The 13,278-nt window shown below is 41.7% G+C and overlaps 1 protein-coding gene across 4 annotated transcripts in view; it reads right to left on the reverse strand.

The window, feature by feature from the left end:
* Window positions 1–13,278, reverse strand: part of ALDH1L1 (aldehyde dehydrogenase 1 family member L1) — a 111,243-nt gene that overhangs the window by 10,751 nt on the left and 87,214 nt on the right. For all 4 annotated transcript variants that reach the window (XM_055344166.1, XM_055344164.1, XM_055344165.1 and 1 more), the window contains exon 17: window positions 1,631–1,724. In XM_055344166.1, coding sequence (XP_055200141.1) covers window positions 1,631–1,724 — 94 coding nt within the window. The remainder of the gene's footprint in view (window positions 1–1,630; window positions 1,725–13,278) is intronic.

The raw sequence follows: 13,278 nt of genomic DNA on the forward strand, positions 1-13,278 counted from the left end.
ATCTCCTCACTCAGGACTGACACAGCAAGAGGGCTTCCATCTCAGGTGCCAGTCATAGGGGTCTTGGAAAGCCCCCAGAAGATGGCAGTCCCAGAGCCACAGGATGCTACCCAAACCCTCCTGCCCTGGAGTCCTCAGAGCTGACATTCACTGAGCCCTGACTCGGACCTTAGCACACATGGGCTCACATATGGCTATCGCCTACACAGCACAGGGGAGACTAGCTAGCTTTTGCAGCTACCCCGCCCACTCCCTCATCCGTCCATTTGTCCTGCATCACTCCCTGCCTCCCCCTCTTCAGTGCTGAGGCTTGTCCTCCTGCACCTCAAAATGCATCAGAGCAGCTCCGCCTGGTCCACTGACAGGCTATGATAACAGCCTCTACTGACCCTGAAGGCACACTCCAACAGCCACATTGGCTGTGGCTCCTGACCCAGAAGATGACGTCATGTAAAGCTGCTGTGATCCAGCATGGTATCACTCAAGGAAAGGAACAGGGTCCAGACTGCACCCTGGCTCACAGAAGGGGTATGTGGGGCCAAAAGGTGAGAATCTCATCTTGTGGGGCACAGAGAGCCCATGGAGAGCAGGGCCAGAGGCTGCAGAAGAGTCTAGGAAGAAAAAACACTGCTCTGCATTGAGATGAGATGTTATTTTAACACAAGAGAAGCCTTTCTCCCTGTGGAATTGTCACATCATGGCTAGACTACCTGGGAGGTCCACACATGAGCCTTGCAACAGAGACAGAGGTGGGTGGTCACATGGCCTCAGAGAAAGGTGTCAGTATACCCAACAGAAGCCCCAGCTTTTTTCTGTTTGTACCTTTCAATCAAGTACAGTTGTCTGAAACCCACTCCCAGAGTTCAGCTTCAGTGGGGTGGGGCTCAGGCATCCTGTGGTTGTCTTGGAGTAGCCAAGACTACAAGGTACTGTGTTGTGGTCCAGCCCTCTCCAAGCTCATCAGCTACATAGACTAGCACCATGGAGCATGCAAACTACCCTCGCTGAACTGATGGGGAAACTGAGGTCTGGAAGGGTCAGGGCTTGGTCACAGTCATATCATAAATTAATGACAGACCCAGGAATAAAACCCTAGCTGGCTGAGGCAAGTCCAAGGAATAAGAGATGAGAGGATGTTCTAGAACAGGTCAGTCCAATAGAATAGAACAAAAGCCTCAAATACCAGCCACATGCGTAATGGCAATTTTTTGGTGCCACTAGAAAAATAAATTAAATTTCTTTTAGTTTTAAAAGAAAACTAAAAAGAAACCAATGAAATTAATTCTAATATATTTTATTTAACCCAGTTAATAAAAAATATTATTGCCACTTGCAATCAATAGAAGTTATTACTACTCTGTGCAGTAAGTTTTTAAAATCTGGTGGGCCTTTTACACTTGGAGCACATCTCAGTTCATAGCAGCTCTATCCCAGGCAGCCACATGTACTCATGGCTCCAAATCGCACTGAGGCTTCTGCACCCGCTGGTCTGAGTGTGCTCCACAGAGCAGCCATAGCAGCCTCATCAAGGGCTTGTCAGAACCCAGACACAAGGTCAGAACCTGCAACAGGCTCACATATGGCACTGCCCACAACCCAACACTGTGACCAGAGGTACCCAACCACCTACCTCTTCATAATGTGTTTCCCCACCTCTGTAGAACCCGTAAACCCAATTTTCCGCACATCAGGATGGTCTGAGAGTCTCTGGCCAACCAGCAAGCCTGCGGATGAGAGTGGGCAAGGGGGTCAGGGTGGCTGCTGGGTGCTGAGCAGGAGGTACAAGCTCCACCACCCTTCACACTTACATCTTGAAGCCAGAGCTGTGGGATGTGCCCCCAATTGCTTAGCGCCCTCAGTGCCCAGGGCTCGATGGGTCTCATTGCCTGCCACAGGCAGAACTGTGTTCCCTCAGACTTAATTATTTTGAAATCCTTACCCCCAGCACCTCAGATCTGACTGTATTTAGAGAGAGGGTCTTTAAAGGGGTGGTTAAGACAAAACCATCTTCTTTCTTCAACACATGCTGTCTCCTCAGCTGATTTCACCTCGGCTCACCTCTTCAAATGCCACCTCCAGATACATCATCCTCTAAATCTGTCTAGGATCTGGATCCACTTGTGATTCCTCTGACTGCTTGGCACCTCCACTTGGATGTCTAACAGCCTCTCAAATTCAATATATTTGAAACCGAACTCTTAATCTTTCCCCAGAAGTGTTCCTCCTGCAAGTTCTCCATTTCAGTAAACAACCTCTCCTTGCATCAAGTTGTTGAAGCCAAGAACCTGGGAGTCAGTCTTGACACTTCCCTTCCCCACTTCATCAACTGCCCAATCCTGGAGGAGGAGAACTGTCCCTCCATTTCCATTGCTCCCCTGCCTCTAAGTTCATAAAACTGCATATGCCCAGGTGCACTTGTGAAGATTCTGGTTCAATAGGTTTGGAGTGCAACATTTACATTCTCTATATATAGTTAAAGCTCTATAAGTGATTTATTTTTAAGTTTTATTTATTTATTTGAGAGAGAGAGAGAGAAACGAGAACATGAGTAGGAAGAGGGGCACAGGGAGAGAATCTTCAAGCAGACTTCCCACTGAGCATGGAGCACAATCCTGAGCTCAATCCCACAACACATGAAATCATGACCTGAGCCAAAACCAAGAGTCAGATGCTTAATGGGCTGAGCCCCCCAGAGGCTCCAGCTCTACAAGTGACTTTGATACTAATTCCATTCCACCATCCTTGTCAAAAAGAAGATAACTGGGAAGGTAAATATTTGCAGAAGATATATCTGATAAAGGCTTGTTATCCAAAATATACAGAGTTCAATAATAAGAAAATCAACAACCCAATTTTTAAAATGGGCGAAGGATCTGTACACACACTTCATCATAGAAGATATACAGATGAAAAATGAGTATATGTAAAGATGCTTAACATATATCACTAGAGATTGCAAATTAAAACAGTCACTACATACTTATCAAAATGTCCAAAATTCAAAATGTTGACAATGCCAAATGTTGAAGAGGTTTAGAACAACAGAAATCCTCATTCATGGCTGGTAAGAATGCAAAATGATGCGACTGATTTGGAAGACAGTTTGGCCACTTCTTACAAAAGTAAAAATAGCCATATCGTAATCAACCACACTCCTTGGTATTCACCAAATGAGTTGAAAACTTATGTCTACATGACACACTGCACATAGATATTTGTAGCGGCTTTATTCATAGTTGCAAAAACGTGGAAGCAACTGAGATGTCCTTCAGTAGGTGGACAGATAAATAACCTGTGGTACATCCAGACTATGGAATAGTATTCAGCATTAAAAAGAAATGAGCTGCAGATCAGCGGCCCCGCCCCGGAGCCTCCAGGTCCTGCAGACGGAGAGCCCCGTAGTTACTGCGGGAGCTGACTCCAGGGCTACAGAGCTGGCCGCCGCCACTGTGGTTGTTCCTCCTGGGGCCTCACGAAGTAAACAACCCCCACTGAGCCTCACAGTGGCCTCACCGGATAAACAGGATAAACATTACTCACTGAGCCCTGCACCAGGCAGGGGGCAGAGCAGCTCCCCCAAGTGCTAACACCTGAAAATCAGCACAACAGGCCCTTCCCCCAGAAGACCAGCTAGAGGGACTAGTTCCAGGGAAAGTCAAGGGACTTAAAGTATACAGAATCAGAAGACACTCCCTGGTGTTTTGTTTTTGTTTTTGTTTTTGTTTTGATTTCTGTTTGCTTCCCCCACCCTTTTTTTTCCTTTCTTTCCTTTTCTTTCTCTTTTTCTTTTTTTTTCATTTTTTCTTGCTTTTTTCTTTTTTCTTTTTCTCTTTTCTTTCCTTCTTTCTCTCCTCTCTTTTTCTCCTTTTCCCAATACAACTTATTTTCGGCCACTCTGCACTGAGCAAAATGACTAGAAGAAAAACCTCACCTCAAAAGAATCAGAAACAGTCCTCTCTCCCACAGAGGTACAAAGTTTGGATTACAATTCAATGTCAGAAAGCCAATTCAGAAGCACTATTATAAAGCTATTGGTGGCTCTAGAAAAAAGCATAAAGGACTCAAGAGACTTCATGACTGCAGAATTTAGATCTAATGAGGCAGAAATTAAAAATCAATTGAATGAGATGCAATCCAAACTAGAGGTCCTAACGACGAGAGTTAACGGGGTGGAAGAACGAGTGAGTGACATAGAAGACAAGTTGATGGCAGAGAGGGAAACTGAGGAAAAAAGAGAAAAAGAATTAAAAGACCATGAAGATAGATTAAGGGAAATAAACGACAGCCTGAGGAAGAAAAACCTATGTTTAATTGGGGTTCCCGAGGGCGCCGAAAGGGACAGAGGGCCAGAATATGTATTTGAACAAATCATAGATGAAAACTTTCCTAACATGGGAAGGGAAACAGGCATTCAGATCCAGGAAATAGAGAGATTCCCCCCTAAAATCAATAAAAACCGTTCAACACCTCGACATTTAATAGTGAAGCTTGCAAATTCCAAAGATAAATAGAAGATCCTTAAAGCAGCAAAGAGACAAGAAATCCCTGAGTTATTTCACTCAGCATAATACCCTCCAGTTCCATCAACATTTTAGCAAATGGTAGGTATTTCAATCGGAGAAGGACAAACATTATATGTTATCAATCATTTGGGGAAAATAAATAATAGTGAAGGGAATAGAAGGGAAGGGAGAAGAAATGGGTAGGAAATATCGGAAAGGGAGACATAACAAAAAGACTCAGAACACTGGGAAACGAACTAGGGGTGGTGGAAGGGGAGGAGGGCAGGGGGTGGGGATGATGGGTGACGGGCACTGAGGGGGGCACTTGACGGGATGAGCACTGGGTGTTATTCTGTTGTTGGCAAATTGAACACCAATAAAAGATAAATTTATCATTTAATTAATAAATAAATGAATAAATAAATAAATAAATACCATATTTACCATGACTACATGAGAAAGCTGCCATGATACAATATATCCTACCATGATATGGGTGTTGTAGATGTTTTCTTTTTTATATTTTTCTGTATTTTTCAATTTTCCTTAAAAAAACAAGTTTAATTTAGGAAAAAAGAAATATGATTTGAAAATTTTAGATTTCTAAAGATCTGGAGGATATAAATTTAAAAAAAAAATCCCTGACTTTTATGGGGAGGAGTATTAGGGTAATAGCAGACCTCTCCACAGAGACCTGGCAGGCCAGAAAGGGCTAGCAGAATATATTCAGGGTCCTAAATGAGAAAAACATGCAACCAAGAATACTTTATCCAGCAAGGCTCTCATTCAGAATGGAAGGACAGATAAAGAGCTTCCAAGAAGGCAGGAACTGAAAGAATGAATATGTGACCTCCAAACCAGCTCTGCAAGAAATTTTAAGGACTCTTAAAATTCCCCTTTAAGAAGAAGTCCAGTGGAACAATCCACAAAAACAAGGACTGAATAGATATCATGATGACCCTAAACTCATATCTTTCAATAGTAACTCTGAACGTGAACGGGCTTAATGACCCCATCAAAAGGCACAGGGTTTCAGACTGGATAAAAAAGCAGGACCCATCTATTTGCTGTCTACAAGAGATTCATTTTAGACAGAAGGACACCTACAACCTGAAAATAAAAGGTTGGAGAACCATTTACCATTCAAATGGTCCTCAAAAGAAAGCAGGGGTAGCCATTCTCATATCAGATAAACTAAAATTTACCCCGAAGACTGTAGTGAGAGATGAAGAGGGACACTATATCATACTTAAAGGATCTATCCAACAAGAGGACTTAACAATCCTCATTATATATGCCCTGAATGTGGGAGCTGCCAAATATATCAATCAATTAATAATCAAAGTGAAGACATACTTAGATAATAATACACTTATACTAGGTGACTTCAGTCTAGCGCTTTCTACACTCGATAGGTCTTCTAAGCACAACATCTCCAAAGAAACGAGAGCTTTAAATGATACACTGGACCAGATGGATTTCACAGATATCTACAGAACTTTACATCCGAACTCAACTGAATACACATTCTTCTCAAATGCACATGGAACTTTCTCCAGAATAGATCACATACTGGGTCACAAATCAGGTCTGAACCGATACCAAAAGATTGGGATCGTCCCCTGCTTATTCTCAGACCATAATGCCTTGAAATTAGAACTAATTCACAAAAATAATTTCTGAAGGACTTCAAACACGTCGAGGTTAAGGACCATCCTGCTAAAAGATGAAAGAGTCAACCAGGAAATTAAGGAAGAATTAAAAGGATTCATGGAAACTAATGAGAATGATGATACAACCATTCAAAATCTTTGTGATACAGCAAAAGCAGTCCTAAGGGGGAAATACATCGCAATACAAGCAGCCATCCAAAAACTGGAAAGAACTCAAATACAAAAGCTATCCTTACACCTAAAGGAGCTAGAGAAAAAACAGCAAATAGATCCTACACCCAGCAGAAGAAGAGAGTTTTTTTTAAAATTTTTTATTTATTTATGATAGTCACAGAGAGAGAGAGAGAGAGAGGCAGAGACACAGGCAGAGGGAGAAGCAGGCTCCATGCACCGGGAGCCCGACGTGGGTCTCCAGGATCGCGCCCTGGGCCAAAGGCAGGCGCCAAACCGCTGCACCACCCAGGGATCCCCAGAAGAAGAGAGTTAATAAAGATTTGAGCAGAACTCAACGAAATCGAGACCAGAAGAACTGTGGAACAGATCAATAGAACCAGGAGTTGGTTCTTTGAAAGAATTAATAAGATAGATAAACCATTAGCCAGTCTTACTAAAAAGAAGAGAGAGAAGACTCAAATTAATAAAATCATGAATGAGAAAGGAGAGATGACCACCAACACCAAGGAAATACAAACGATTTTAAAAACATATTATGAACAGCTATATGCCAATAAAATAGGCAATCTAGAAGAAATGGACGCGTTCCTGGAAAGCCACAAATTACCAAAACTGGAACAGTAAGAAATAGAAAACCGGAACAGGCCGATAACCAGGAAGGAGATTGAAGCAGTCATCAAAAACCTCCCAAGACACAAAAGTCCGGGGCCAGATGGTTTCCCAGGGAAATTCTATTAAACGTTTAAAGAAGAAACCATACCTATCCTACTAAAGCTGTTTGGAAAGATAGAAAGAGATGGAGTACTTCCAAATTCGTTCTATGAGGCCAGCATCACCTTAATTCCAAAACCAGACAAAGATGCCACCAAAAAGGAGAATTACAGACCAATATCCCTGATGAACATGGATGCAAAAATTCTCAACAAGATACTAGCCAATAGGATCCAACAACACATTAAGAAAATTATTCACCATGACCAAGTAGGATTTATCCCCGGGACACAAGGCTGGTTCAACACTCATAAAACAATCAATGTGATTCATCATATCAGCAAGAGAAAAAACAAGAACCATATGATCCTCTCTTTAGATGCAGAGAAAGCATTTGACAAAATACAGCATCCATTCCTGATCAAAACTTTTCAGAGTGTAGGGATAGAGGGAACATCCCTCAACATCCTAAAAGCCATCTACGAAAAGCCCACAGAAAATATCATTCTCAATGAGGAAGCACTGGGAGCCTTTCCCCTAAGATCAGGAACAAGACAGGGATGTCCACTCTCACCACTGCTATTCAACATAGTACTGGAAGTCCTAGCCTCAGCAATCATACAACAAAAAGACATTAAAGGCATTCAAATTGGCAAAGAAGAAGTCAAACTCTCCCTCTTCGCCGATGACATGATACTCTACATAGAAAACCCAAAAGCCTCCACCCCAAGATTGCTAGAACTCATACAGCAATTTGGCAGTGTGGCAGGATACAAAAATCATTGCCCTGAAGTCAGTGGCATTTCTATACACTAACAATGAGACTGAAGAAAGAGAAATTTAGGAGTCAATCCCATTTACAATTGCACCCAAAAGCATAAGATACCTAGGAATAAACCTAACCAAAGAGGTAAAGGATCTATACCCTAAAAACTATAGAACACTTTTGAAAGAAATTGAGGAAGACACAAAGAGATGGAAAAATATTCTATGCTCATGGATTGGCAGAATTAATATTGTGAAAATGTCAATGTTATCCAGGGCAATTTACACGTTTAATGCAATCCCTATCAAAATACCATGGACTTTCTTCAGAGAGTTAAAACGAATTATTTTAAGATTTGTGTGGAATCAGAAAAGACCCCGAATAGCCAGGGGAATTTTAAAAAAGAAAACCATAGCTGGGGGCATCACAATGCCAGATTTCAGGTTGTACTACAAAGCTGTGGCCATCAAGACAGTGTGGTACTGGCACAAAAACAGACACATAGATCAATGGAACAGAATAGAGAACCCAGAAGTGGACCCTCAACTTTATGGTCAACTAATATTCGATAAAGGAGGAAAGACGATCCACTGGAAGAAAGACAGTCTCTTCAATAAATGGTGCTGGGAAAACTGGACATCCACATGCAGAAGAATGAAACTAGACCACTCTCTTGCACCATACACAAAGATAAACTCAAAATGGATGAAAGATCTAAATGTGAGACAAGATTCCATCAAAATCCTAGAGGAGAACACAGACAACACCCTTTTTGAACTCGGCCACAGTAACTTCTTGCAAGATACATCCACGAAGGTAAAAGAAACCAAAGCAAAAATGAACTATTGGGACTTCATCAAGATAAGAAGCTTTTGCACAGCAAAGGATACAGTCAACAGAACTAGAAGACAACCTACAGAATGGGTGAAGATATTTGCAAATGACGTATCAGATAAAGGGCTAGTATCCAAGATCTATAAAGAACTTATTAAAATCAACACCAAAGAAACAAACAATCCAATCATGAAATGGGAAAAAGACATGAAGAGAAATCTCACAGAGGAAGACATAGACATGGCCAACACGCACATGAGAAAATGCTCTGCATCACTTGCCATCAGGGAAATACAAATCAAAACCACAATGAGATACCACCTCACACCAGTGAGAATGGGGAACATTAACAAGGCAGGAAACCACAAATGTTGGAGAGGATGCGGAGAAAAGGGAACCCTCTTGCACTGTTGGTGGGAATGTGAACTGGTGCAGCCACCTGGAAAACTGTGTGGAGGTTCCTCAAAGAGTTAAAAATAGACCTGCCCTACGACCCAGCAATTGCACTGTTGGGGATTTACCCCAAAGATTCATATGCAATGAAAATCCGGGACACCTGCACCTCGATGTTTTGTTTTGTTTTGTTTCTTTTAATTTTTATTTATTTATGATAGTCACAGAGAGAGAGAAAGAGAGAGGCAGAGACACAGGCAGAGGGAGAAGCAGGCTCCATGCACCTGGAGCCCGACGTGGGATTCGATCCCGGGATCGCGCCCTGGGCCAAAGGCCAGGCGCCAAACCGCTGCGCCACCCAGGGATCCCCACCCCGATGTTTCTAGCAGCAATGTCCATAATAGCCAAACTGTGGAAGGAGCCTCGGTGTCCATTGAAAGATGAATGGATAAAGTAGATGTGGGGATCCCTGGGTGGCTCCTGGGTGGCTCCTTGAAGCATGGAGCCTGCTTCTCCCTCTGCCTATGTCTCCGCCTCTCTCTCTCTCTCTGTGTGTGTGACTATCATAAAATAAATAAAAATTAAAAAAAAAAAAGAAGATGTGGTCTATGTATCCAATGGAATATTCCTCAGCCATTAGAGACGACAAATACCCACCATTTGCTTCAACGTGGATGGAACTGGAGGGTATTATGGTGAGTGATATGAGACAATCGGAGAAGGACAAACATTATATGTTTTCATTCATTTGGGGAATATAAATAATAGTGAAAGGGAATAGAAGGGAAAGGAGAAGAAATGGGTAGGAAATATCAAAAAGGGAGACAGAACATAAAGACTCCTAACTGCAAAATGGACTGTGGGTGGTGTAAGGGGAGTAGGGCAAGGGGTGGGTGTGAGTGGGTGATGGGCACTGAGGGGGGCACTTGACGGGATGGGCACTGGGTGTTATTCTGTATGTTGGCAAATTGAAGACCAATAAAAAATAAATTTATTATTAAATAAATAAAATAAATAAATAAAAAAATAAATAAAATAAAAAGAAATGAGCTATCAAGCCATGAAAAGACGTGAAGCTTAAATGCATGTTACTAAATATAAGAAACCAATCTGAAAAGACTATATACTGTATGAGCCCCACTATATGACATTGTGGAAAAGGCAAAACTATGGAGATAGTAAAAGATTCGTGGTTGCCAAGGATTGGAGGGAGGGAAGGAGGGAGGGAGAGATGAAAAGGTGGAGCTCAGAGGAGTTAGGGCTGTGACACTATTCTACATATCACAATGGTGGAGGTATGTCATTATACATTTGTCATATTATGTACAACACCAAGAGTGAATCCTAATGAAGTCTATGAACTTTGGATGATAATGTTGTGCCATTGTAAGTTTGTCAATTGCAACAAATGTAAAACCACTCTGGTGTAGGATGTTCATAGTGAGGGAAGCTGCTGTGCACATAAGGGGATATGGAGTATATGAGAACTCTCTACACTTTCAACTCAGTTTTCTGTGAACCTTAATGCTCTGAAAAATAAAGTGTATTTAATAATAATAGTAATAATAATAATAAAATCACTATTTTAGGCTACTGAAGAAATACTTACAAGAAGGTGTCATATATCAGATCACAAATAAATTCTCCATTTTAAAGATTTTGTTTTTAAGTAATCTCTACACCCAGCATAGGGCTAGAATTCACAACTCTGAGATCAAGCGTTGCATGCTCCCACTGACTGAGTTGGGCAGGTGCTCCATAAATTCTCCATTTTAGAAAGCAGAATGTTTATAAGTTATTGTGGGTTAGATTGTGTCTTCCCCCAATTTATATGCTGCTATCCCAACCCCAGTACCTCAGAATGTGACTTTATTTGGGAATAGGTCGTTGCAGATATAATCAGTTAAAATGACATCATTAGGGTTGGCCTTAATCCAGTAATGGATTTATTAGGTCAATGGTGTCCTTTTAAAGTGGAAAATTTGAATACAGACACACACAGAAGGAAAGTGCTATGTCAAGGTCAAGGCAGAGATGGGAGTGATGTCTCTAAAGCTAGGAAGAGGCAAGGAAGGATCTTCCCAAAAGCTAGAGGGACCACAGCCTTGCCAACACCTTCACCTTTATTTCTAGTCTCCTTAATCAGTAAGGTTCTGTTGCGTAAGCTATCTAGTTTGTGGTACTTTACTATGGCAGCACTAGCAAAAAAATACACAGGCCATATTCTGTGATCATGACATATTAAAACTAGAAATATAAGAACAGAATTTTAGAAAAAAAAACACTTGGAAATTTTTTAAAAAGTCTTTTTACTTACTGGGTCAGAGAAGATATTAAAACAACAGTTGCATGTTATTTAAGAATAATGAAAATATGAATACAATAAATTCAAAAGCTATGAGGTTGAAGTCACTTCGGAAGCCTAGCATGAGGAGCCCTGTTGATGATTCCCAAGGAAATATAACTGGTGAAATTTATTTTTTTATTTAAAATGTTTTATAGATTTATTTGAGAGAGAGAGAGAGAGCATGAACAGGGGAGCTGCAGAGGGAGAGGGAGAAGCCGATTCCCCATTGAGCAGGGAGCCTGATGCAGCACTTGATCCCAGGACCCTGAGATCATGACCTGAGCCGATGGCAGATGCTCAACTGATTGAGCCACCCAGGTGCCCCTAACTGGCAAAAATTACTAAAAAAAAGGAAAAATTAAGTTTCTGGAAATTTTCCTAAATTTCCATATAGCAAGTGAAGAAACATTTATGCAAGTAAATCTGCTAAATCTCAGTAAGAACAATGAGAGTCTGTGTGGTACCTGAGCCATGAACAATTCTCTCCCTCTGCATCTCCCCTCTCCCTCCAACTGATGGAAACTCCACCCTAGGTGAGTGTGGTCAGGAAGGTAGGGTTCCTCTACTCCAGTGCCCAGGCCAGGGATATGACATCTTACCAGGAGGGGCAGTCCATCACCATTTGCATCTCCTCCAATTCTGAGTTTTAGAGGCTAACTTTCTGGTTGAGTATGGCTTCCACACAGTCCCTACTCATAAAGTGAAGACTAACTGGGGTGTGGCAGGTTGATGGTGTTGGGCCCTTATCCACCTAGCCCTAGCTTCCTCACAGGGCCCATCACCTGATGCAGTGGTTCAGAAATATTGGGCAGAGGGAGGAGCTTTCTATAAGAACAGAGAGCTTCCCAAAGGTACTGACTTTATTTGAAGCTGTGTGGGGAAATTCAATTCTAAGGGCATTCTCAAAAACATTAGAGATTTTGGGGGTGAGCAATTAAGAGAAGGCACAGCTCTATGACAGCAATGAGGTCAGCCGCAGGTCAATTAGTTTAGCGGAGAGAACTGGGAGAGAGCCCCTTGGGTAAGAACAAATCTCAAAGGATGGCCTCTAAAAGTACCCCTGCAAAGGGTCCCAAAGTTAATTGAATTAGATTGTCAAGGAATTTATGCCCTCCGGCATTGCTGAAAACAGGAGAGCAAGCCAACTGTAGTTAACGGAGCTGAACTGTTGAGCGTGATACCAAAGGAGGCAAGCAGCTTAACAGGGAGACCAGGGAAGAAGAGTCAGAGTCCTGCTAAAACTCCTGTCATCTTGTGCTCAAGGCTGTGCTCCCTGAGGAGTGGCAGCAGTGGCTACACACCACAGGGAAAACAGACCTAAGTCAAATAGCCTAGCCAAGCCACTAAAGACACGAACAAGCAAATAATGAAAACAAGCTTTAGAAAGGGAAGAAGAGGATCAGGATCCAGAGTTGGTACCATATATACCTAAATTATCTAGCTTTTAACAAAGAAGGCTATGATGCATGCAAAGAAATAGAAAATTGTAGCCCATCAGGAGGAAAAACAAGGAAGAAAGAAACAGGCACCATAAGCTGAGAGGGCTCAGATATTATACTTAACAGACAAAGACTTCAAAGCAGCCATTATGAATATGTTCAAAGTACTAAAGGAAACCATGCATAAAGGAAGCTATGATGGCAATGTCTCACCAAGTGGATAATATCAATAAAAATTTTTTCTTTAAGAATTAGGTGGAATTCCGGAACTAAAAAATATAGTAACTGAAATAAAAAATTCAGTAGAGTGGCTCAACAGTAGATTTAAACTGGCAAAGGAAAGAATTTGAGGATGGTTAGAGATTACGCAATCTAAAATATAAAGTTTTATTCATTTGGGGAATATAAAAAATAGTGAAAGGGAATAAAGGGGAAAGGT

Source organism: Nyctereutes procyonoides, unplaced genomic scaffold, assembly GCF_905146905.1.
Source record: "Nyctereutes procyonoides isolate TBG_1078 unplaced genomic scaffold, NYPRO_anot_genome, whole genome shotgun sequence".
NCBI lineage: Eukaryota > Metazoa > Chordata > Mammalia > Carnivora > Canidae > Nyctereutes > Nyctereutes procyonoides.